The following is a 27,808-nucleotide window of genomic DNA, read 5'->3' as shown; positions in this document are numbered from 1 at the left end:
ACATCAACAATCATCAAGAATAATGTGCTTGGAAATAAAATGTTGATTGATTGAGCTTTCTGAACGTTTTCTGATGTGTTCTGCTCTCTTTCCGTAGCAAGCCTCGTCTCGGGTGGTTCTGCACAGCGTGGAGTTTGAGGAGGCTTTGGCATCGCTCTGTGTGATGGCGGCACCCATGTGTCCACACATAGCTTCTGAACTCTGGGCAGGTATGACACACGCACATCCACCTCATTATGTCAAAATATGAAAATACTGTCATCCTCATGTTCCCAAAGCTGTTATTTGAAGGTAACGGCGGATGGACACTGTCAAACTAGAAAAAGGAAAGTCTCATAAAAGTAATCCAAAAGACTTGCATGCTAAAACTTCTGCAGTCATTCAGTAGCTAAAATTGAAGTTGTTAATTGATAAGAATACTTTTATTTGTACTTGACCCTTACAAAGAAAATGTGACATGATCAGTGTTGGGGGTCAATCATCACAAGTAACGCGAGTTACGTAATCAATTACTTTTTCCAAGTTCATAGTAAAGTAATTCAATATTTGCGACAAAATATCTGAGATACTTTTTTAATTAAGTAATGCAGGCCACTTTGACATCTCTTCTGTAATGTGTTGAGAGAAACTGAGAGTGAGGTGCAGAGGCTGAGAAACGTCCTTCAGCCCGAGGCTTATTCATTTCACTTTTGATGTGAAAGAACCTTTACAGCTGCCAAAAATATAACTTAACGTATTACTTTCCATAAAGAATAACTAAGTAACACAATTAGTTACTTAATGTAGTAACATAATATTTTAATGCATTACTTTTACAGAAGCTTTTACTTTTATCAGAAGCCACTGATTATAATAATTCTCAAATATAATAAATTACTTGCACTTCGAGAGAGCAGATGAAACACAATAAATGCGGAGGTGAATGTCAGCTGTTTGGGAACGCAGGTGTGGTAGACCGTTCTGGGAGTCAATTATACAAAAATACTTTGACGACAGACTTTGCTCGTGCACTTCAGAATGACCATAACAACATTTCAGATGCTGTGCAACAAAATCAGTCCGCTGGTTAGTCAGGTTATGCCATCCCATAAAGCAAAGTCACATGACGTTTTTGAACGCTCATGCGGGATTTATTCGTTAAATGCGTTTCCATCTCCCATTATTCACATTAAGCCTTTTTCGCACAAGTCAAAAACCACCTCAAGCGAGCGTAAAAACTTTTTTGCGAATTAAGGGATTTCTTTTCGAAATTTTGCCTTTCCATCACTCGTTTCTGATGCAATACTTCAAAATGTGCATAAAAAGAGGGTGATAGAAACATAGCTCATGATACACTGATGGTGTGTTTTTGGTACTGAATTTTGGTACATTTATGAACTTTGTCCTTTCAGTTGAATTTGTATAGTTTTATAGTCGGTCCTGCCTCCCAGGAAGATGAATTGTATGCATTGAATTGCTTTTCAATGAAATTCAAAAATATTTTAACATTTTAAAAGTATTTAATCTTGAATATCAATGTTGGGGAATGTTACTTTTGAAAGTAGTGCATTACAATATTGCATTACTCTATAAAAAAATAATAATAATTACATTACTTTTATTGTAACTTTTATGAAAAGTAATGCATTGCAATACTTTTGCATTACTTTTTGTCATCTGGGCTGGGCTTACTTATTTGTGTTTAATAACTAAAATCCCAAAATGTATATTTTTGGCAGCTGTAAAGGCTAACAACAAGGGGAAATGATAGCCGTCGGTTAGCAAGTGAGAAAACAAAGTTTCTTGCGTTACTAATTTGAAAAATAACTCTTGTTGTAAATATTACATACAAGAAAAAATATTCTATATATTTTTATATCTTATTTTTTATAAGATATTTTGTTGTAAATTAAAAAGTAGTGTGTTACTTTACTAGTTACTTAAAAAAAGTAATTCTGATTAAATAACTTGTGTTACTGTGATGTGTTACCTTCAACACTGATGAATATTTATTCTCCGATTTATTGAATGCATTTTTCACAGAGGATTAGACATATTTCGTTAAATATCGTTAAATACCCCATGTGTGTTTTGTGTATGATAACATTTATGGGTTATTTGTTAATTCAGCATTTTTAACAAATAACTCAGCAGTTTTGCATCATCAAAACAAATTTGGTTCAAGAATAATTTTTAATTGGGCATTCCCAGTTCAACTCTGAATAGTGTGGATTGGTACATTCTAGAGGTCGACCGATTCATCGGTTTTGCCGATTAATCGGCACCGATAGTTGATTGCCGCAACTATCGGTTATCGGCAAAAATCCATGCCGATAGTTTTCCGGGTTGCAAGGCGGAAATCACTGACAGCACGTGTTGTTTATTTTGACACGTGACACTGCGCGCTGCACAGAGCGGGAGACTCCAGACTCGCATTTAAATGCAGCCGACAGAAAAGCCTGCCGCGGAACAGAGCGCCATTCACATAGTTTTCTATTAAATTACATTATATTTGTCCCAAATCGTTGTGAATGTATATAATGACTTCACCCTAGGCTATAAATTATGTATTGTGCATTTTTCAGCAAAAACGTTTGTCTTTCTGTGGCTCTAATAAAGTCGGTATGCTTCATGTAGAGAGCTGTAATAGATCGCGCGTTCTCTTTCCGCTTGCTCTGTTTTTTTAAACACCGAACTTCAAACTCATTTATGCCACATTGTTCATTCTTGAAGCAAACTTATGTCCATTTGGTGATTTAAATAAATTGTTTTAGACCGCCACTTGATTTGAACGCAAAGCGTCTGGTGTGTCTGTGTGTGTGTGTGTGTGTGTGCGTGTGTGTGATACCTCTGAGTTCTCCTAGATGCAGCGCTGCGAGACTAACTTTTTTTTTTTTTGATTAGATAATTATCAAGTGTTAAAAAATAGAAGCAAATAAAGTGTGTGAGTACACATACAATATCCATATGTATGTAATTTTAATGCTATGGCCTTGTGTAGATATTTAAAGATGGCCATCTTTAAGCATGACTGTTGAAATTAAATGGTAACATTTAACAATAAAAGTCCATTCGTAGCATTAATGAAAACTGTAGAAGTATTGTTCCTTGTTAGTGTTTTCATTTCAGCATTCACTATTAGCTACTAATAGGCTATATTTTTACATTTTAAAGTTTCTTCTTTTAACATTAGCAAATTATGAAATAACTTTAATGATCAATATAGTAAATAATATTAATATTTTTATTCATTTACAAAGTATGGTTCAGTATTGTTGCTGCTTTTTTTTTTTTTTTTAAATAGTAAAGCACTAGCTCTCTTTCAGTATCCATTTTGAAAACTATCGGTTGATTAATCGGTATCGGCCAGTGTGGTCCAACCTAGCTATCGGTATCGGTAAAATCCACTATCGGTTCGCCTCTAGTACATTCTGATGACAATACAAAATTGCTTGTACGGTGATAGCAGAAAGAAAAGTGACTCAGGATGAAAGTGAATAATTGTGAGCTGGGTGAAAAGTCGTGGAAATACTAGTGGTGAGGGGGAAAAAAGGAAACTCTTGGCCCCTGTTGTCCATTCCATCACATCCCGCTATTGTCACACACACACACACACTGTGTGTTTGTCCCGTAAGGAAAATTGAACATGCCCACATGCTCTGATAACACTGACTGATGCTGACCAGAAGATGTGTAGCTGTGTGACCAAAAGTTGCTTGTTAAGGATATGTGTGTGTGTGTGTGTGTGTGTGTGTGTGTGTGTGTTCTCATAGATTTAGAGGACCTTAATGTTCCACAGAAACAAAATAACAGCATGGAACAACATGAGGATAGTAAATAATGTCAGAACTCATCTCATTTTTGGGTGAACTATCCCTTTCTGTCCCACTTCCTCCTGTACTTATACACACACAAACACACACATGCTAAGGACAAGCGGAAGTGTACATCCTTCCTGAAGGCCGTGTTAAGATTTCTAAATTTGTAGTATTGACCATCGTGTGACCATCGGATGCCTGTTTATGTGCTGGATCATTCTCTGCCTTGTTACAAAACAGTAATTGCTTTTGCTGTTCAGTTTGGTGACACTAGTGGATCTATATAAAACTCTATAACTCTATAAAGCAACTCTGTAAAGCATACTTTATCATATTTTTAAAGCCTGTAAATGATCAACATGATCAAAACTTTGCTGTAAAACCTGTTGCACAAAATCTACTATGTCTTTTGTCATCTGATCGATCTGCCTTTTAGTAAAATTGTGCAAATATCCACCTTCGGAATGTGCTTCCTGTGTCTTTTGCTGTGAATCATAATAACTTTTATATTGTTAGTAATATTTCAAGATGAACACTTACTGGGCTGAAGCAACTTTTAGCTTTACTTGATTATCCATGTATAGGTTTTAGGAAAAATCATATTCAAATGCGAGTCTCAAATATGATCATCAGGCTTTTGAGGAATGTGTATTTGTTCATCTCTCAATCATCAATGTATTGCATATGTTTTGATAATTAAAACTACAGTAAGCATTTAAATATCATCATATAACATTAAGACGTTATCGGGAGAAATATTGTCATAACTGGTATTTATATCACTATGTACTGTAAGTGTCTGCTATACTGTTTTAAAGATTTAATTGATTTACATTACAAGCTATCAGAATTTCATCTTTTTATGATTTTTGGCTAAATAAATACCAGCAAGTGCACAAAAATTTCATATTTTTGCCCATTAAAAATAATGAAACTGAGGTGTTTTTTTTTCTCCTCAATGTATGAACTCTGTATTCTTACTATATATGAGCCAAAAAAAGCCTGATGTATCAAATGATACTCAACATTTTTTTATTTTGTTGAAATATTCAGTACATTTTTATTTTTCATTTAGATTTACAGTTTTTGTGACTATTATTTCAGATGTCAGACATTACAGGGATTAGAAGTGACCTTAAAAAGCTCATAGTGATGTCTTTGAACTGCCTTCATTTAGGAGCTTTTCTCAGCAATATGTGATTAATAAGTATTAATAGATTATTGTTGTTCAGACTATGTGACAGTTTCCTGAAACCTCTCTTAGGTTTGTCTCAGGTGAGGAATCCTCTAGGAAGTGTGCTGTCGGGGAAGGGAAGTGTCCTTCAGCAGCCGTGGCCTAGTGTGGATCCAGAGTACCTACAAACACCCGACACACTGCAGCTGTCCGTACGGGTATGTCTCACACACACACACACACACACAGAGTACTGAAAACACCCCAAATACATGTTATTTAAAGCATTTCTTTGGAGAATGTTGCCTTTGAGGAAATTAAATCCACAGCTGATGTTGGACAAAAACTAAAGGGATAGTTCCCCCAGAAATTAAAATTAGCTGTTAATGCACTCGGCCTCAAGCCCTTCAAGATATAAGTTACTTTTTTCCTTCACTAGAACAGTAATTTTTTTTTTTTTTTTTAAGATAAAACTGTGATCCTGGACGATTCATAAAATGCAATGGCTACCATCAGTTTTAGAGTAAAAAAAAAACAGCATATCAGGCAACATAATTTAATACCCATCTCTCCTGATGATATACGGAGGTCTTATGAAGTGAAACGAACAGTCTGTGCAAGAAACCAAACATTATTTACAACGTTATTATCTGTAATTCAGAGCCTCGGACAAACAGAGAAATGTGATTCTTTTCCAGAAACCGGTTCAGTTTGTTTCAATGAACTGATTCAAATAACAGATTCACCAGTTATGTAATCATACAATAACATCATGTATACACAATTATATAAAACACCCAATAATGGCATGAAATGTGGATGTTTTACATGTCTCATAAATAATGTTCAGTTTCTTGCACAGACCCATTGTTCCACTTCATAAGACCTCAATAAATCGTCAGGATTTCTTGAGGTCTTATCGTCATTGTGTTGCCTGATATGCTTTTTTGACTCTGAGTGACAGCAGGCATTGACTTGCATTGTATGAATCACCAAGGAACACGGTTTCTTCTTTACAATTCTATTGAAGAAAAAAGTCACCTACATCTTGGATGACCTGAGGGTGAGTAAATGAACAGGAAATTTCTGGGTGAACTTAATTTAATTTGTTCCCTGGGACAATGCGAGCGTTGCTAGTTTGCAAAAACCACTGCCACAAGTCTTTACTAAATACTTCGTGTTAGGAGTTGATTTGAATGACTATAGCCTCAAGCATGGTCAGTAATTATAGCGATGCGGAATTTAGCAAACACAACCTTCTCTCAAACAAATCGGTATTTCAGTATGTTTGTGATATTTTCGTGTCATCAGGATGTTTTTATGCAGAATATTCGGCACAGGATGTTCTCTGGGAAAGTGGCAAAGGGAAAGTGTTTACCTCCAACTTAAAAGCCTGTATTTCAGTACAGTCTGTCTGTAATTTGTGCGTGTGTGTGAAGGGATTGGCCTCTGAATTTGGCGTGACGAGTGAACGATTATTACAGACTTGAACCATCTGAGAGCTGAAATCTGTTTAGCATGACTGTCTTTTGAGGACTTGGGCAAATGTGTGTCCCCACTTGCCCTCATTAAGTTAAGTTAAGTTAAGTCGTGACGTATTGTCAAGTATGGTGACCCATACTCGAAATGGTGCTCTGCATTTAACCCATCCAAGTTAACACACACACAGCAGTGAGTAGTGAACACACACACACACACACACACACAGTGAACACACACCCGGAGCAGTGGGCAGCCTTGCTCCAGCACCCGGGGAGCAATTAGGGGTTCGGTGCCTTGCTCAAGGGCACCTTAGTCATGGTATCGAAGGTGGAGAGAGTGCTGTTCATTCACAATCCCCACCTTCAATTCCTGCCGGCGCGAGAATCGAACCTGAAGGTTACAAGCCCGACTCCCTAACCATTAGGCCACGACTACCCATGCATCTGTCATTGGTATAAATTAGTACATTTACGCTACCTTCTAAGCTATCTCGTTTTGTCCAAAATCCAAGGCAGCATCACTTGCAGCATTGCATTTTTCATGGAGAAGACAATCCCAGAATTCATTAAATAAAAGATGACAGATGGGAAATGGTTAGCAAAGTATAGATAAAATTAGTTCATTTTTTAATATGTCTGTGTGCTAAAAAATTCTTAAAAGTATTGTGTTGTTAGCTATTGAAACCGTTTACACCATGAATTCTGAGTTTGCATCTCACAATTCTTATTTTCTCAGTGTTCTGAGTTCTCAGTTCTAATAATTTACATCTTTTTTTTTTGGAATATTAACCATGAATGTGTGCTTTTCGTCCATGTGAACAAATTTTGAGAAAAAAGTCAGAATTGTGAGATGTAAACTGAGAGTTCCAAGAAAACAAGCGTCTGAATTATGAGGTAAACCTGGAATTTTAAGAAAAATGTCATAATTGCAAGCTGTAACTCGGAAGAAGAAAAAAAGAAAGTCAGAATTGTGAGAAAGTCAGAAGAGTGGGATGAAATGTGAAGCAGATCCATAGGAGCTTTCAAGTCTTTGCTCTATTGCTATAGCTCAGTGGTAGCTATAGCTTTTTTCCCACCGGGCCGCACTATGGTCCAAGTGCAAGTCTCACGGGCCGCACAAATGTCATTTACATATTATGTCATCAATACAAGCCAACCAGATTTATAATATTATTTATAGCTTAAATATTATGATATCTAAACGATTACATTCATTTAAATAAATAAATCTACTCACCATTAATAAAACACCTGATGCTGTCCGGAGCTGACCAACTTTGTGAAATTCTGCTCGAAAGGAGTAACAGCACAATGAAGTTGCAGTCTGTTCACAAATGTAGCCTATGTTGATCCAAATATGGAAAGCATTTTCAAATTTAATAATCTGAGGTTCTCTCCGGAGATGTTTTGCCACATTTCTGTAATTAAGGATGATTGCTGCGTAGTAGCCTATGGGTGTTTCTTTTTCCCTGAACATCTTCAAGTGAGTGGCGGGGCAAACCTAAAGTCCAGCGCTCTCTTCACTGCTGATGCTGCAACTATTCTTGTTTGAATGCGTTCCTTCGCTGGCATTTCGTTTTCTCCCTTAACAAATTTGTCCATTCTGATGCTCAATTTTACAGAACTAATGGCTGCTGATGACTATTTGAATTGAATTCTGCCAAAGTGCGCACTTGTAAGTGTTCGTTAAATGCGTAACATTACTTACGTGAGTACATAGATCTGCTCATGTCTGAAAATAATAAATGAAAAACTAAATTATTTTACATAACAAAAACATTATAGCTTATATTTGTTTAGTACATTTTTAAAGTAGTGTAAAAACTCAAATCAATTGTAAAACTGTGTTCAGCGCACAGACTGTAACATTCAGCATTTGGATTTGTGACGGGCCGCGGGTTGAGAACCACTGCTATAGCTTGACATCATTGATATGTTTTCATTGGCTGGTTCTGCATTCAGACGATTTTATGAATTTTGCAGAACAATGCGCAACAATCTATTTCCAAAACTCACCTGAATGCAGTTGATGTCAAACTAGCTCAACTACTGTAAATCAAATTAAGAAAAAGAAAAAGTTACATTTTCATGTTTTTGTTTTTACCCACTTTATTTTTTTGATACACACACACACACACACACACACACACACAGTACACATCTGGCAACATGAGATAAACACATAGCTACCATAACAGTTACAAAGATGAATAAAATCAGGAAATGAATCTCCAAATAAGGAGATATTACTGCATACTCGGTTGAAATAGTACTACCCAGAAGGCTTTGCTGCGCCTGCTCTATGCCAGGCCTCAGGCTGGCACCAGCCTGCTAGTATTTTAGGGAATCCCCTGCTTTTTTGCGGGTGGCTGAACTACTTTGGGAGTCATAATAACAGGGATGATTTTCTCCCATGATGCAGTCCAGCTGTCTGGGTGCGTTTCATTTCACCACAGACACACTGAGGAGCATATGCATTAGAAAGCCAGCTTTAGTTTCACACAAACCCACACACAAAGCTAACAGCAGATGCAGAAGCAAGGTATCCACCCTCGAAGGTTTTGTTTAGTCATCCCAGGATATGTCATAAGCACTTTAACACACAGTATGTCAGCTTTAAAAACTAAAACTACTGCTGATCAAGAGGGAAACCATGTTACCCATATTTTTTCCTCCAGCATAGAGTATTAAACCTATATGTGCAAAGATGCTTACACACTAGAGAAAGCTCCGACAGCATTTTATGAATATGTATTTTGAGGAAAGAGCAATGTCAGTTTTAAACCAGGCAGGAATAAAGCAAATTGATTTCTGAAAGCACTTTTCTCAACTTTCAGTTGCAGTGACAGAGTGTCACTTCGCAAAGCCTTGAGATTTTAGAGAATAGATTGAGCCTAGATTTTGAAATAAAAAAAAAAAAAGGTTTTGTGTCAGAGCTCATGGTGCACAAGGTAAAACATTTTTTTTTTTTCTTTAAATTTATCTATACTTTTTTATTTATATATATCTAAAATGTGTGTGTGTGTGTGTGTGTGTGTGTGTGTATATGTGTATGTATGTATATATATATATATATATATATATATATATATATATATATATATATATATATTAGGGCTTGACATTAAGTGTTCTCATGTGGTTGTCCTTGGACAAGTAAATTTGTCATTTACTTGTCCGAGTATAAAAGTTACTTGCCGGAGAGAAAAAATTAAGTTAAATTGAGTTATAAATATAATTATTTATTGTAGTTATACAAAACACATTTAGTTTATTTAGATTTTTCTTTAAATGAAATAATGAACAAAATAATAAAGTGTGATAATACTATTATATTTTAAAATAAAAAGTTAGAATTAAATACAAATACAATTATTTTATAGTAAACTTAAAAATAAAATGCTAATATTTACTTATATATATTTTATATATATATATATATATATATATATATATATATATATAAAATTTTCATAATTTTCAAACTTAAATTTAAAAAGTTTTAATTAGTTAAATTTAATCAGTCAATTAGTATAAGAAGACATTTGGGCTGTTACCAAACAAATGAAATCAGTATCAACAAAATTCATCTTTGCAATGCAGAAGAAACAGAAGCTGCATCTGGAGTGGGATATATTCACCCACTGTTTAATGCAGCTCTGAGGGACATGGAATGCTTTAACCTGCAGTTACAAATCAATAAATATTGTTTTGATACATAAAACGTTGAATACTGATATTTGAAATTATTTTTTTTTATTTTTTTTTTAAATACTGTAAATGTGAAATTAAAACCACCAGTAGGTGGCATCAAGTCACTGTTAATAAGTGAGTCACTGCGACTGAACCGAATCATTTAAACGGTTGATTCATTCAGGCACAAAACACCGTCATGTTGCTCAGAGACACAAAACAGCACTGTGGCTGTGTTTGGAGTTTTTTTTTGTTGGTGAATAGAGCAAAAACAGGCAATATGGTGTCTAAAACGTAAGTCTCTTAATATTAACTTCTTGTTTATTGAACTGTTATCACATTTGTAATCATGATGATTTTTGAAGCAAAAAAAAAAAAAAAAAAAACCGGCGTTCGATCTTCGTGTGATATTAACTATATGAAATGATATAAATGCATACATTTTCCTCCCCCATGTCTTGAATTTTCTGATCATTCTTCATGCATTGTAATTGTAATACTGAATCATGCAGTGAAAGAATGCACGTGAGCTAACGTTAGTCTAACCTAGACTACTTTAGTAATTATGCGTGCACTCTTTGTTTGATTCTTGCAATATACTCGTTAAAACAACAATTACGAAATTATCGCAAACGATATATAAATCGCACACCCCTATAACAAAGGCTATATCACAAATAAAGGCAGTTATTATTGTTTTTGGTATTGACTTATTCAAGTTACTTGTCCAATTGGGCAAGTAAATTTCTCTTCGCTTGCCTGTCCAAAACATTCACTTGTCCCGGACAAGCGTTAATGTCGAGCCCTGAGATATATATATATATATATATATATATATATATATATATATATATATATATATATATATAACTCTTGGAGGATATGACAATCTTAATGTGTTTGGTCTTGGCGGAATAGATCTGCTACACTGCTGCTGCGGCTACCGAGACCAAGACTTGCTACTGCCAATACATCCACAACATGCTGCTGTGAGCATGCAAGAAATACTGCTGCTGAACATATAACACGCATGAATAACAATAGTGGCCTATGACTATGTGCACCTGGGCTATCACGCCGGCTGGCTTAACAATACTGGCCTATGACTAACCGGCTTAACAATAGTGGCCTATGACTATGTAAGCCTAGGCTACCACATCGGCCGGCTTAATGCTGGGTACACACCACAAGATAATCGGGCTGATTTTGGGCCGATTTCTCCCCTTCCGACAATCCTAGGTAATGTGCCGATTATTTTGGTGGTGCTAAAGATTATCTTATGAGATTTTCCTGTAGAGTGAGGTGTGTTAAGAGTGACTGAATCTGCTCGGAAGAACGTCGGAGGCGCCCCGATCGCGAATCTTTTAGTGTGTTCCCAGCATAACAATAGTGGCCTATGACTATGTGAGCCTGGGCTACCATGCTGACCGGCTTAACTCTAATCAGACGAGCACTGTGTGTAATGTTCACAAGTGTTAACAAGAAAATGCATTGCAATCCGATAGATAAGACCCCAGCACCCACTTGAGCAAATATCATAAATTAGTCTTTTGATATCTGTCATTAATATAACAATATTCTCTAATCGTATAGAGCCATTAGGAGTGATTAAAAACATGTGCTTTCGACTGCACACTCAACACAAGCTGATAAAACATCAACCTTAGATTTAAACGAACGTGACGTTGAGATTATGCCGCTGAATATAGCGAACCCCTGTTGAAAACATACACGAGAATGCTTATTTCATTTAACCTGTTTTCATGCCCGTTGCTATCGGCGTGTCCTCAGAGCGATTGTATGCTCTAGACTGTGTTTGCTCCAGCTGTATAACGCAGATGCGTGAATGCTGCTGCTAATATGCTTAATATTTGCTCCTGCAACAAGACACTTAGTTTAAACTTGTTTGTGGTCGCTTATTTTTTAATTTAATTAGACAGACCACACAATATACACAGCGATATGGATTAAAAGAGCATTCACTTATCTTAGATGTTGATTTCAGGTGTTTCTGAAGTGTGCTGCAGCTGCTACCACAAACATTAGCCAAATATTTGAATGTTGAGCAGCAAACTGATACTGATTACTGATACAGGAGAGAACCAATCAGCTGTGACATGTGATAATGATGTCATTATGCCATACTGAATTAGATCTATTGGACTGTGCCATCAAGAGTTTCATGCCAGAACTTTGTGTGTGTGTGTGTGTGTGTGTGTGTGTGTGTGTGTGTGTGTGTATATACATATACAGTGCCCTCCAAAAGTATTGGGACAGTGAGGCCAATTCCTTTATTTTTGCTGTAGACTGAAAACATTTGGGTTTGAGACGAGAGATCAGCATTTCAGCTTTCATTTCCAGGTATTCATATCTGGATCTGACACACAACTTAGAAGATATCACCTTTTGTTTGAACCCACCCATTTTTCATGTGAGCAAAAGTATCGGAACAGATTGATTTAAACTAGATTAAAGTGAATAAGACTTAATATTTAGTTGCAAATCCTTTGCTTTCAATAACTGCATCAAGTCTGTGACCCATTGACATCACCAAACTTTTGCATTCTTCTTTTGTGATGCCTTTCCAGACTTTCACCGCAGCCTCTTTCAGTTTTGAGGGGTTACTCCCTTCAGTCTCTTCTTTAGCAGGTAAAATGCATACTCTACAGGGTTTAAGTGTGGAGATTGACTTGGCCAGTCTAAAACCTTCCACTTCTTGCCCTGATGAACTCCTTTGTTGTTTTGGCACTATGTTTTGGGTCATTATCTTGCTGCATGATGAAGGATCTCCCAATCAGTTTGGTTGCATCTTTCTGTAAATTGTCAGACAAAATATTTCTGAAGACTTCTGAGTTAATTTTGCTGCTGCCGTCATGTGTTACATCATTAATGAAGATTATTGAGCCTGTCCCAGAAGAAGCGATGAAAGCCCAAGCCATTACATTACCTGTGTAATGTGTACTATAATGTACACCTGTGTACACTGTGTTTCAGATGAGCTTGTATGTTTGGGATCATGAGCAGATCCTTTCTTTCTCCAAACTTTAGCCTTTCCATCATTTTGGTCCATAAAATCAGTCCATAAAACCTTGTCCCAGAATGTTTGAGGCTCGTCTCCTATTCTTCTCGCTAATGAGTGGTTTGCATCTTCTGGTGTAGCCTCTGTACTTTTGTTCATGAAGTCTTCTGCGAACAGTAGATTGTGATACCTTCACTCCTGCCCACTGGAGGTTGTTGCTGATGTCACTAACAGTTGTTTCAGGGTCTTTCTTTACAGCTTTCACAATGTTTCTGTCGTCAACTGCTGATGTTTTCCTTGATCTACCCGTTCGAGGTGTGTTACTCAGTACACCAGTGGCTTCTTTCTACCTCAGGAGATTCCAAATGGTTGTACTTGCTATTGCCAGTGTTTGTGCAATGGTTTGATTGATTTTTCTTCTCTCAGCTTCACAATTGCTCGTTTTTCACCCACAGACACCTCTCTGGTTTTCATGTTGGTTATACATCTAACTAACTATAAATGCAGTCTGCGTAGATCTGAAACTGAGCGCAGACATTCAGTGCTATTTATTGTTTAAATAATCAAGTAATAGGACACACCAGGGCAACAAAACACACCTGTCAGTCACATGTTCCAATACTTTTGGTAACATGAAAAATGGGTGGTTCAAACAAAAGGTGACATCTTGTAAGTTGTGTATCAGATCCAGATGAAAATACCTGTAAATGTTAATCTCTCATCTCATATTCATCTTTTGATGTCAAACCCAAATGTTTTCAGTCTACAGCAAAAATAAAGGAATTGGCCTCACCGTTCCAATACTTCTGGAGGGCACTGTATATATATATATATATATATATATATATACATATGCTCATCTGTTCCCATCTAATTAAAAATTTCTTTCAATGGATTCTGGGATTGTCTTCTCCATGAAAAGCTCTTTGAAAGTTGGGCCAGTAAGAAAACATCTCTCAACCTCCCACAACATGAGTTTTATCTGACGGACAAATGGGCAAAAAAAAAAAAATCCTAGATTTACTGTGAATAACTCGAATCTAGAGAACAAACAAGTTCCATAAAATGTCAAAATTTAGTTTGTCATTGTTTTGCATCAGTCAGACTTTTGCCTGTTTTTGGCTCAAAATGACAGAATGTAAAACCACTTGTTTAACTGATTATCTTCAGTTTCTAACCTTCCAGATGTCATCAGTGTTCTCTCTGTTTTGTCTTCAGATCAATAATAAGGTGTGTGGGAGTGTATCTGTACCTCGTGAAGTGGCTCAGGATGCACAGAAGGTTCAGGAACTGGTGCTGAACAGCCCCCTGGGTGCCCGTCTGCTCTCTGAGCGTGTCATTAAGAAGGCCATCCTCTCGCCCAGAACAGCCCTCATCAACTTCCTGGTGGACGAATGACACGATGTGCCTTATAGGAGTTCTGATTTCAGAATGGCCCACACGTGAAAAGACTGATATCCACAGAGCCACGTCAGGATTTTTGAAAAGGAAGCAAAAAAGGACATGGTGTACAGAGTAATTTTTTCAGTTTTACAAGATGTTCTTGTTGAGTTGAATATGAAAATGGCTAAATAAAGAGGATTTTAAGCGATTTTCAGTTTATGAGACATTTTTTGTACTCAGCCCTCGTCACCTCAGACTCCAGGCCGGTCTGGTGGTGTTAGTGTTTTCTGGCGAGCTATTTCTGAACACCCAGTTTTAGCCTGACATTACAACACCTCTGACAGACCTGCACTGCCTGAAATGGAGATGTGGAGGTCATGCTGTGCTATCAGACAACAGTGGGATTCCTGCTGGCTCTCATAACCAGCGTCTCACCCCGACCTCATCAAACACTCATTTACTGTAGCTGACTCACTGTCCTGTATCTAGTCTTTAGTTTTATAACATCCTGGCTGTGGTGTTAGAGCACGTCCACACTGAAGATTACACAATGTCAAACACTGTCAAGCAAATGATTTCAGCGGGGAGGCTGCATCACAAGTAATCTTAGGAAAAAAAAAATTGGTGTAGGATTTACTTTGAAACAATTGTCACTCGAAAACTGTTAGTAAATTTATTTTTTTTAATTGAATTGATTTTTTTTAGGGTGAGGTAGAAAACAATGTAAAAATGTACACTGAACCAAAATTTGAAAAATTGTTGATGCAGCTCCATGCATCTATATATTAACCAACAAGAATTACTTTCAGCGTACTTATTTACACACATACTGTCACGGAATCACAACCATCACAGACCAATTACCACCCATCGCCACCAGATCAGTTCACTTTCCCCGGAGTTTTGATTCACGGCACCTGCACCTCATCATCAGCAGCACTCACTATAAAGAGTCACCTCTCCTGCAACCTCTCCAACCAACTCAACAGACTCCTTACCTGATACGACCCAACGCATTGGTGTTCGGACCCATATTCAGTCATCCAGAATCCGTCATCTGCTTCCGATCCAGCCCTCTGCAAGAGATATATGTCCAGCTAAGTCTGCATCCATTCTGCTCAATAAACTCAATGTTAATACTACTCGCCTGTCTGCCGCCTCCTGTTGTGTGACATCTACGCATTCCTATGCATCAATGAGTTTGACTGTGTGCAAGTGCTTTTACCCGTTTATGCTTTGATAATAAACGAGCAAGTAAAGTTTGTAGTGGATCATCTTGAATAGGCCTATGTTGCAATAACAAGTTGCTTTGGATAAAAGTATCCGCTAAATGAATGAATGCAAAGCAGAAATAAAATGGCATCATACATAAAGTGTTTTTCAAGCCATTTCATATAATGCACATGCACCCCAATTGCGACTTGCATGTGACTGAAGCTGTTCATCGGTTGTTGATTGGATGGAGGCAGATTTGAATTTGCTCTGTGGAACATAAAATAAGATATTTTGAGAAAAGTCTTAAGTGTTTTTTGTCTGTATGATGGTCAACGGTGACCAAAACTGGTAACAAAAACAGCGGTGAGTAAATAAATGATAACAGAATTTTCATAGTAATACTAGATATGTATACTGTAAAAAATGATTTTTCTGTAAATAAAAGAAAGATTATTAGAAAATACCATTTCAGTCTTTCTACTTAAAAAAAAATTTCAATGATACTTGATGTTTCTAAGTATTTATAAGTATTATTTACTATCAACTTCTGATTGAAAATAGTTTCAAAGTAATCCATCATAATTTTGTGTGTGTACACATTACACATAATATATATGGTCAAATATGTATTTTCAAAACAATCTATAGCAATAAAATGGAATCATACATTTTGGGTGAACTACCCTTTTAATTTAAAGTTAATGAGCCTGACATCTGAAACCATATTTCCATTTTTGGTGAATTGTCAGGACACATCATGTAAAACCATAGAACAAATATCTGAAGGTAATGAATAAATCTCTCTTTTATAAGATTACTGTTAGACAGCTTTAGGAATGCCCATCATTCCCTTTGGAAATGAGAACGGAGAGACTTGAGTCATCACATTTCAACACCAGAGTAATTTGGCCCCATTTTCTCAGTCTCGGCAGCCCAACCCAATGACACAACGCACACTGACACCGCGCTCGAGCTAGCACCTCACTAAATGGGTTTCGACTGGGTTGCTTTATGTGTTGAGTGTCTGACCTTCTCCAAATGCATCGGAGAATATGTTTCTCAGTACTTGAGTGAACAATGAGTTGGGAACTGGCATAAAGGAAGCCTTTCATGTCAAATGAAGTGTTATGCCTTTAGGGTATTGACGTCCTGGGACAGTCGCTGACAGTACCTCTGTTGTTTGGAAATGTTTTTTGCCCTGTTACTCAGTAACCACACATAATTCAGTCTGAAATCGATCCCCTTTGCTGTCCCTTATGGCCTTATATAAGTGACTCACTAATAAAACACTGTAGAATAATTTCCCAGAAGTCCCACATTCCTCAAATGTGCTGACTTTAAAAGGAGGAAGGGATTTTTTTTTTTTGTCCCAGATGACATGTGACTTGATATTTTTAGAGTATTCATTTCCTGTGTATTGTGTCTTTTCGTATTGTGTTGCTGCATTCACATTACTGGTCTGTTATATTCTTCCAGTTTCATTTATTAGTTGTGTTTGCTAAAGCAAGCAGCACTATTACTATTTTGAAGGTTAAAGAGATAGTTCACCCAAAAATGAAAATTCTGTCATTTACTCACCCTCATGTCATTCCAAACCTGTAAGACTTTCTTTGTTCTGTGGAAATATGAAACAAGATACTTCGAGAAACGTCTCAGTACAATGGACGTTAGTGGTGGTAACCAAAACGTTTGGTTTCCAAGAATCTGAACAAATCCTTATCCCTAAGTATTAAACTTTGGCACAACTCTTCGCACAGTTTCTTGAAATCGTGTGACTTGTTAAAGGGAGGTGTGTTATTATTTGTCTGAAGTACCAGATTATTAATTATTACAAAGGCAAACCAAAATCACCCAGACTTAAAGTGAAGGAGACAATCTGGGATTCAAAATCTAACTTAAACTCATGAATACAATCTTTAAACACATCATTTTATGTAAAATATTTAACATCCTGCGGTATTTGTAAGTTATTAAATAATAAAGTATTATAACTGATCATGCAAATTGTCCGATTTTCTTGCTTTGAAGCTCAACATTTTTGCTTTATGGAAGACACGATCATCAGAAAATTCTAAACTTCATATACATTTTTAAAATCAACTTTTCACTCAAATTTATACTGATACCACAACAGCTCTCAGACGGTTAGAGCCAACTGTTTGTCAACACTGGTCTGCAATAATGCATAACCATTGTCAGAAGCTCTACAGTGGCCCCAAAAAGTATTTGGACACATTTGGTGACACTTAGGATTGTCTGAATGTTGTTGCAGATACAAAATATCAATCCAAGAGGAATTTTGTTTCAAGAAAGATAGCAAGAGAACACTGTTCAAGAAAAAGTGTTCATATGTGACGAACAACACCTGTGTAAACATGAAGGTAACTGACAAAAAATCACTGTCACAGCTGTTAATGAAAAGTCATAAAATGAAGAAGCAGTTTTAAGTTTTAATTTATGCTAATGACACTTGCTTTTATTTGTAGCAAATGCAAAACCATTTTAAGTGTCCACACACTTTAAGGGACGACTCCATGTAATGTTACTGGACTTGTGGGGAAAGCATTCCTGTCCCTCTTCACACCGCAGATAATGTTGCTGTGTAGGAATGTTTGGCTTGTGGAGTTGATCACATGAGTTGTGTTATGCATCACTTCACTTTCCTCTTCACAACATCATGGTTTGGTTTGGCTACTGGAACTCTCTGAAATGTCTTCAGATGGGACCTTGTAAGACTGATCAGCATCATGCTGTGATCTCCACGTTAACCACAAAACATGTGTATGTTGTGTGTTTTACATTGTGACGCAACTGAATGTTATGCATCGAGTCACATAATGCTTTGAAAGATTTGAAAGCTAAAGAGGAAAGATTGTTGGTGAATAACTTACACCACACGGAGCTATTGAATGACTTCAAGTGGGCTATTGGAATAGTCTAGCTATAGGCATGTACTCTTCGTCATTTTTGAAGCATTGAAAAATTACGAAACATGAATTTTAGCAGTATAAATTCACTAATTAAATGAAAACCTTTCATCTAGCCTATGCATTCATAGGCTAAAATGAATGAATGAATGATTCAGGCTCATTCTTGCACTGGAGTTTTTCTCCAGTCCAACAGACCAAATTGACTCCTCAAGTAACCGTCTCAAATTAAACGTTAGATGTCAAATTCACTATAATATATAAAATGAAGTGCTGGATTATTTCCACATGTCTTGTGGTGAGCAGATTCTCCTCAGTGTAGGCTGCTTTAATCATGTGAAATTACAACGCGACCACACGACAGCAGAGAGTCTTTACACGTCTCTTTCAAGTACAAGCTCTCAAAACCGCTCAAAACATTCTCCAACTCCAAAAAGACCGATCTTGATTATTCAGCACGAGGATCCATGTGAATAACCTGCATGCGGACACTGTTTTCCTCTTGGCGCGCTCTGGTCGCGCGCTCTCGCCGGTGTCGCGCGCTTCTTCATTCACAGCGGGACTCGGCGGGAGTCGTTCAGTTTGTCTCGGTGAGGAGAAGAGTTCACTAAAGGAGCCGTTTAAACTCGCTGTCGTCCACTGTGGAGTAGACTTCGTTACACGTTAGAGTTTAGGTCGAGTTTCAGTCGATTTAAACGGAGAACTGCCTCCAAAAGTTCTTCTCGTGTACGTTTCTTTTCAGTCAGCTGTTAGTTCGTTTAATAGCAGATGTTCCTTCTTTTTGTCGCTGTCTACTGCAGTTAGTTTTATTCACAGGTTGAGAAAATGCCGAGAGCTTTTTCGTCAAAATAGCTTTCCCGTCAGGCTTGGTCACTTATTTTCGCGGGTCGGCTATTTTAGTGGATTTAATCTGTGTCGTGTGATGCTTGCGGTGTGGAAACCTAAACTCTTCACTTGGCTTTTGCAGTTTTGACTGATCTTGCTGGTGGCTTTTCACAGGTGAATGAGTTTGGACAGCTGTTCCCCATCAGTTTTCCGTCTTCAATGGTTTGACTAAAGTTACCGCTGACAGAAGTCGTTAAAAACTTTCTTTCTGAGTGTTTCAGTTCGTGTTTCCAGTTGCAAACATGGATAAATACGACGATTTGGGACTTGAGGCGAGTAAATTTATCGAGGACTTGAACATGTATGAAGCATCGAAGGACGGTTTATTTCGCGTGAAGAGAGATGCAGGGAACAATCCGGATTTTGAAGAAACCAGAAAAGTTTTTGCATCAAAGATGACTAAAATACACATGCAGAAGCAGCAAGAGGAGATGGCAAGAAACAGTTTGGCTGCAAGGATCAATGGAAGTCATCCGAAAGTGTCAGATAACACATTTTACACCAAAGACAGACCACCCATCAATAGTTATAGACAGGGAGGTGAAGCAGCAGCCAAACCACCCATCATGTCTGGACCAATGGTTGGCACTGCCAGTGCGACTCCATACATATCTTATGAAGGACAAAAGCATCATTCAGCCAGCTTACCCGATGGGTCCAGCAACAGGGCTTATGACATTAAGGAGACTGGGAATGTTGTTAACCCAATCCCAGTGCCAGCCCGATCGGCACTGTCTACCAGCCCCACTGGCACATGGGCTTCAAGAAGCGTTTATCCGTCTCAAACGCCATCATCTCCTTTCTCAAACAGTTCCTCGTCTTCTAGCTCACCTGGAGCGGGTCAGAATTATTCTCCAGTGTCTCAGGGATTCCCTCAAACAGGGAAGTCTCCCTCTCAGTCGCCCACAGGAACATACAGGGATGCATATCACCAGCCTCAACAGGTTAGCTCTAGTCAGCACTGCCAACCAATCTCTGCCCAGTGGCCTGCCAGTGGGCCGACGTATCAAAACGGGGGAGCTCATAATATTGGCACCCCCTCCCCTACCCAGGTGACACAACCTCTATTGTCCCATGGAGGGAAGCAAGTCGAGCCATCCCATCCTAAGAGCCCTGCACCCGGTAACCCGACAGTGCCCGCTTCTACCCCTGTTGAGTCGCCCCATGATGAGTCTTCCAGCCCTTCTCGGGCACTCAAGCTGCCATGCCAGACCCTCCATGTACAGACGGATCAGGGGCCATGTGCGGCTGAAATAAAATTAGAAGCTCTAACCGAACGCCTGGAAAAGGAGATGGACGCCCAGCCAAAGGCTGAGTACTTTGGTAAGCACAACGTGATCACTGCAGTGTGTTTTTCTATTAATCTTTTTCACATCTGCAATTGTGTTTAGCAGCTTGCTGATTGAAAAACCCTCTGCCTGTTTCCACTTGACCTTCACTCTATATATATATATATATATATATATGTGTGTGTGTGTGTCTGTGTGGTTCTTGCCACAATGAGCCGTACATTCAATCTTATGTGAGTGTGCGAATGAACGCTATAGATCCCTGTTACTGGTGCATTTCCAGGCTTTTTCCTTTCCAGAAGCTATTCCTGGACCTGCTTTTTTCTAATCTGTTGGTAATTTCTTCCATTTCATTACATTTCAGTTACCATGCAAAGGCTTTGCGGTTACCTCTTTTCTTTATTTATTGAGTTAGACTCTGATCTGTGAGAGTATGTTCAAGCTAATGGAGATTTCTCACACTAAGAAAAGTTTCCTCCCTGTTGCATGGTGCCTGCTGTGTATGAAACTTCCCTAAACCAACATTGCCATCCCCATTATCATTCGCTCTGTGGGCAGTGGCCCTGCAAAACTAATCTATATTCATTCACTTTTGTCTCTACACAAGACTTGTCTCTGGCAAACAATATCACAAAACCAAACACTCAAGGTATTTTATTATCTTCCATGCTCAGTGTTGAATTTAGTTTCAGTTTACTTTGGTTACAAGTTTATTGACCTAAGACTAAAAGGATTTATGGTTAAAGTGCAGGTATATACTTATGAAGCTCTGGAAGATGGCATATTTAAAGAGGTAGTTCACCCAAAAATTAATATTGTGTCGTTTACTCAACCTCATGTCTTTACTGTGCGAGTTTGTTTCTTCTGTGGAACATAAAAGAGAATATTTTGAGAAATCTTTTGGAAGTCAATGGGATCAAAAGTTGTTCAAAATATTTTCTTTTTTGTTACGCAGAAGAACGAAAGTCTTAGAGGTTTGGAATGACGTGAGAGTGAATAAATCATGATAGAATTTTCATTTTTGTGTGAACTATCCCTTTACCATAATGCAAAAAGAGTGAATTTCAGCCAGTGTCTTTATAGTTTTACGTTGGTCAATTTTCATCATTTTTTTTTTTTTTTTTTTTGTCCTCAATTTTTATTTTTTAATCTTTTTCTTTTGGAAAGCCATATTTTCATATTTTGTCTGAACAATCAACACCAAGGTACACAAGTACAACCCATCCAATGGTCTGTACTGTGATTATTCATAGCCTCTGCTTCAAATTAAATATGCCATCTATCCTGAGTGAGGTCCATAAACAAGTGTAACACTGTGATGCCTAAGAAGACTACTAAAATACGTAAAGAAAAACATGGGTGTCTGTGTGAGAGTCACCACATGACAAAAGGTCATGTTAGAAGGAGCTGAATATCATTTGGAACCTATTAATGAGCCTATGTTCCTAAACTAGTTCAGTATGCCAACTTTAATGGCCAACAGAAGAAGCTGACAAATGTTGACATCTGATGTGCTTGTCTTCACAGTTTCCTCCGTGTTCTTGAAAGTGTAGTCTCTGATGGTGCATTGAGCAAAGTTTTATTGTTTTCCCTGTCTTAATATTCATACTTGTATAGTAGAAGGGAATCAGTTCACCCATAACTGAATGGATTGTAGGTTTTACTGCCATATGGATAAAGTGCATTGAGATATCAGTGCAGAATAGTTCTCAGATATAAAGCGTGATGGTCTAGCCGTCCCTAGTTGCACTTGCTGTTTCCATTGAGGTCTTGTAAATCATTCAGTCTCGCTCAAGGAATTTCCTGCTGGAAAAGCACAGAGCCATTGTAGAGTGCGTGAAGTATCTTTAGTATATGTTACTGTGATTGAAGAAGAGATACAGACATGCAATATAGACACAAACATTAGCATTCTTGTGCCTGAGCCTACATAGACATAGTTTCCTCTAAGCATGTCTCCGGACATTTGTTGTTTACATGGACTGTATAATGTGGTCACTAGGGAATAGCTGGTTTAAATTTAACTAAATGAAGCCGGGGAGCACATGGAGTGTTTGCCGCGCAGCTCATATCCTCGTGACCTTTGTACTGTACTTTTGGCTTGACAGTCAGTCACTCTCTCTCTCGCTCTCTCTGATTCATACTAGAACATAGATTGAGTGACAAATGCTGTCTTTGGCCTTGCATGAACTGAACAAATCAAGTATTTTTCGTAAACTGAGGAGTGGGTGAATAAAATGCATTGCTTTCATCGTCAAACCCACGCAGTATTCTTTTTTTTTAAAGAGCTCTCAAAGCCTTGAAAACGTCAAATGTCATTCAGGCCATAGCAAGCACCTTTGGACAACAGTAGTGCTGCAAAACGATTAATCGATTCAAAATAAAAGTTTTACATACTATATGTGTGTGTTCTGTGTATATTTATTATGTAAATACTATATTATGCAAAAATAGGTTAGATTGATATATTTTATATTTATATATAATATAAATAATATACAAGTGTTTACATACAAATATTTTTAATATATGTAAATATACACCACACACACACACATAGTATGTAAACAAACTTTTATTTTGAATCGATCGCAATAATCGTTTTGCAGCCCTAGACAATAGTTTTAAAAAATAGATTTTTAAAGTATATATTCTGGTTATATATATATATATATATATATATATATATATATATATATATATATATTAATGGGAGTTGTGTAACCTAAATACAGCCAAAGGACCCTTTTCACAAACTGCGATGACATGTTTCCATCCTTACTAACTTTTTTTTTTTTTTAAATCTAGTTTTAATTTTTTTTTTAAATCCAGTGCACACTTCTAAGTCTATACTTTGTGTTCTATACCTTGACATTACATTTCAGTGTTTCTAGTAAAACAGCTGAGAGTGATGGCAAATTTGACATCTTTCTTCTAACCACTGTAAACAATTCTTTTGGAAAGTCATAGAAATGCTTTGTTTTTTTTCTGTTGCTATTAGATCAAATGGTAACGCTATGATGTTTGTTGTAGATGCCATTCACTAAAAATGTACCCAACCATGACAACTTAAGCTTCTGAGAAACTCAGAAATGTGAAAAGGATAAAATGATTAATCAAATCCATATTAATAATCCTAAAATAATATAATATTAGACTTTACACTAGACTGTTTTCATTCATTAGGGAAGACGAAGTTTAGGCACTGAAGGATGTTTGATATCCACCCGTGTCCTGTTGAAGCGTTCTGGATGCTGAGTTGGCAGTAAACGGCATAATAAGCCATGCTGGTGTTTATAGTCTCAGTCTGACAGCTGTTGCACCGCCGAGATGTTAAGGAATGTCTGCATTTTTCAAAGTAGCTAAACGAGGACAAAGAGACGATGATAAATTACAAGACTCTTTAGTGAAGCCTAATAGCGGTTTTGCCTCTGCTGACGTCCAAATGGTTGGCGTCCCCCCTGTCTGGAGTCGGTTATGCTTGGCCTCTCCCTGCTGCTGTGTTTTGTTTTAGAAGAGACAGTGGATGAGATGTGAGTCGGGCTGGAGCGAGGGAGGGAGGGAGGGAGGGAGTCCCGCCTTGTGCACACAGACATACCAACAGCAGACATTCATGCTTTGTGCCCTGCGCTCTTTTGATGAAGGATTCCTTAATCTGCCTGTCGACTAGATGGCTTTATCTTAATTGTTGTCTAGGATTCTTGGCTTCCTGTCCCTTAGCTCTCGAGTTCATGTCCTGCTCTCTTGAATGGCTGTACGCTGGGTCCAGAATGAACTGTTTGGCCTATGTCTCAATGGCGGATGAACTGACATTTTTTGACGGAGACCAAAGCCATGTGATCATTTAATTGCTGTGTGAATCCACATCTCTGAGCTTACAAGAAGGGATCAGTCCCTTCCCTGTTGCACTTTGCGTTAATGTGAATGCATGTTAAATACGAACACTTTTATTAGTGAAATGCTGGAAATTGTTTACAAAATATTGCAATACTGCTTCACTACAGTGAATGGTAACTGTTAAGAAGGAAAAGGAAAAATCACGTTTTGTTCTTTTAAAATGGGCCTTTTTTATATTATGCAATCAAATGTTAAATATTTCTCTACATTTACATAAATTTTGACTTGCACAATAATTTTACTAGTCAAACAAGTGGCCAAATGTTCATTGCACATTAGTTAAATGGTCAGGATATTATGTTCCTATTATTAAATATTGAGTTAATAATTTAACACATTTACTAATAATTTAACTGTATTTTGCATAATTTTTTGTTTTTTGTTTTTTTTCTCTCCCCTCTATCGCAGGATTATTATATCTGTTTTCTCCTTGCATAGTTGAGACCGCAACCAGTTCAGTTTATGCATTATGTGTCTATTCCTAATAAAGGGTGGGACAGCTGGCAAGAAACTGTGTGTTACCTATTTGCCAAAGCTAATTTGTACTTGTGTGGCATTTGGTAGGTGTAAATTTAGGGCCCTGGCTGTACTCGCATGAATGTATTAATAAGCACACGTGGGCTGATAAATAGCAAAAACAGATTTAGTCTTTTATTTTAGATGCTTTAAACAAATAGCACTGGTTCTGATGGGAATCTACTGACTGGTCATGCTAGCTCTCAGGGGGCTACATTTACTGGTAATGGTTATTTTGAGTCGATATAGATCTATGTGCAAGATGTATGTTATCTGAGATGAGTTTGAAACAGTCCAGTGTGAATGTGAGCACGTGTCATCTGTGATAGTGTGTTAATTAACAGAGAGGGAAGCTTGTTAGAGATTCACTCCACATGATTTGTTCCAGGTTCAGTGCATCTTCGCCGCTATTGACAGCATCTGGAATATGCTCGATTACCACAGACAATCATTTTGATCTGTCTAACAGTTTGGAAAATCTGCAGCAACTCATATAAAAAGCTTGTAATAATTCTAACCTTTTTTAATTGATTAATCTATTGATCACTTTTCTCTAGTTAGTCTATTAATCTAACATTTCCCCTCTGATAGATCTATTGATAATTTTCTGGCTTGCCCTGAATAATCATTTGGTTAACTTACCAATAACCATAAATTCTGGCATTTATCTTTCTACATTATATTCAAACAATGTAGATTTGTGTTAAATGTTATTATAGTGGGTTTTTATTCATTTTTATTTTTGTATTTTCATTTTGATTTTAAAATTTTAATAATTTTGTTGTGTTTGACATTTTTATTATTTATGTTTCTTTAAATACGTCTATATCGTTTAATTTATTATTTTTTATTTTTGTCAGTACATTGAGTTAAACTAAAGTATTTCAGTTAACATTTATCTTATTTAAAATAACACTTCTTTTATTTATTTTTTGCATAGGTTTATATTTAGTTAACTATAATAACCCTGGGGTGCGTTTCATCGTTAGTTAACTATGGTGGTAAGTTGCATTGAACTCTATTGGTAACGACGGAACTTGCGAACTTACTGTAGTTGCTTTTGGGAAACGCACCCCTGGTTGTGAGTCCTCACTCCTGAAAATTTTCAGATATCTGTTCTGTTATATGCAGTTTTCATGCTTAAAAAAAAAATACTGTATAAATGCAACTGTGGGACTTCCATCCGTATTCTAATGCGGAGTGTAAACAGCCTGTATTCTGCCGTTAGCTGCTGTGAATAGTACTGCGGAGTATGATTTACTTCAGTGCCTAGTGCCGAATGTAATCGACTCGGTTTAAAAGTGCTACTACATGGCGTTTAAATGAATCGCTTCAAACACTTGTTTCAATGAAAAGCCTTTTTGTGAAGCAGATGTGTGCAGATCGTGTTTGTGTAGAAAGTCTGACTGTGCTTGGCGCGTTTGGACCAGGCTTTGCTGAGTGGGCAGGACTTGTTAGCATGATGTTTGCTGAATACCAGATGAAACAGAGGCTCTTTTGTGTGGGGCCAGCGCTGGCTAAGAGCAGACCTCTGTCTGTTTAACGCTGTTATCTCAGCTCATGCTTGCTTAAATGTTCTCCTTACGTATGCCACGTAGACCAGCCTGAACCAGCAGAGATGGACAAAGAGCCTCTTGTGCTCTCCTCTCACCTTCTTAACAGCCAGTCTTGTGATTTCTCTTGAGCTGTACAGTTATCTTAAGCTCATCTTAATGTAATGTTCTCTTAAGGTCATAGGGTCTGCTTGTTTACTAATTAGCTCTCACATTACCGTGTGTGTGTGTGAACTATCATAAGTATAGTATTACACTCTTGGGGGGCAGCAATGAAATGAGAAAAACAAACTATATTTTCAGTTCTTGTATGGCATTTAGAATTTTTTTTTTTTGCATTGCAATTCAATTATTATTATTTTATTACTAAAGGGGTCATATGACGCAATTTCAAGTTTTCCTTTGTCTCTGGAGTGTTACTATTTACGTATACATTAGGGTTGTCCCCGACTAAGGATTTTCATAGTCGAATCTGAATTTTCGTATCTTGCCGATAGTCGACTGAAAGTCAAATCATGTTTGGGGGCGGGGGGCAAAATACATTACCAAGAGTCAAGTCAGACATTGGACGATCATAATTACTGATGTTAACAGGCAGGGAAAATGTGTAACGGACGCCTCGTAGATACAAACGGGGTAAATAATGTTTTATGTTTTTATTAAAAGATGGTTAACTTTTAAATGTCAGCGAAACCCTAAGAATTCACATTTTTACAATAGTGCTCTCGTTATGTATATGACAGTAGTTATTAATGTTCTGCATTTCTGTTTTGAGCTGTGCACGCTGAAGATGGCCAGAATGAAGCATTTGATAGCATTTTTTTTAAAGAGAAGAGATAATCACCGTACCATGAAGCGCTTTACTCAACCAAATGCATCTTATACGAGATAAAGAATATATAAATCTTGTATATAAACCGGCCAAGATGTTTTGAAATCACTTTGTACCCTACCAGTCTTTCACTCTGCCTGTGTCAGT

General features: G+C 37.3%; 2 protein-coding genes across 5 annotated transcripts in view; both read left to right on the top strand.

Annotated features, from left to right (window-relative positions):
- The window catches only part of lars2 (leucyl-tRNA synthetase 2, mitochondrial), a 90,980-nt gene extending 76,225 nt beyond the window's left edge, over window positions 1-14,755 (top strand). For all 3 annotated transcript variants that reach the window (XM_058746341.1, XM_058746340.1, XM_058746342.1), the window contains 3 exons: window positions 98-209; window positions 5,062-5,189; window positions 14,383-14,755. In XM_058746341.1, the coding sequence (XP_058602324.1) occupies window positions 98-209; window positions 5,062-5,189; window positions 14,383-14,562 (420 nt within the window). In that variant the 3' untranslated portion in view covers window positions 14,563-14,755. The remainder of the gene's footprint in view (window positions 1-97; window positions 210-5,061; window positions 5,190-14,382) is intronic.
- A 4,237-nt stretch (window positions 14,756-18,992) lies between these two features.
- limd1a (LIM domains containing 1a) overlaps window positions 18,993-27,808 on the top strand; it is a 28,785-nt gene continuing 19,969 nt past the window's right edge. The window contains exon 1 of one of the 2 annotated variants that reach the window (XM_058747280.1): window positions 18,993-20,897. In XM_058747280.1, coding sequence (XP_058603263.1) covers window positions 19,817-20,897 — 1,081 coding nt within the window. In that variant the 5' untranslated portion in view covers window positions 18,993-19,816. The remainder of the gene's footprint in view (window positions 20,898-27,808) is intronic. The other variant, XM_058747281.1, reaches the window with a different exon arrangement.

This window comes from Onychostoma macrolepis, chromosome 16 (genome assembly GCF_012432095.1).
Source record: "Onychostoma macrolepis isolate SWU-2019 chromosome 16, ASM1243209v1, whole genome shotgun sequence".
Taxonomy (NCBI): domain Eukaryota; kingdom Metazoa; phylum Chordata; class Actinopteri; order Cypriniformes; family Cyprinidae; genus Onychostoma; species Onychostoma macrolepis.
The sequence above is the reverse complement of the archived record's forward strand: the minus strand, read 5'-3'. Positions and strand labels throughout refer to the sequence as shown.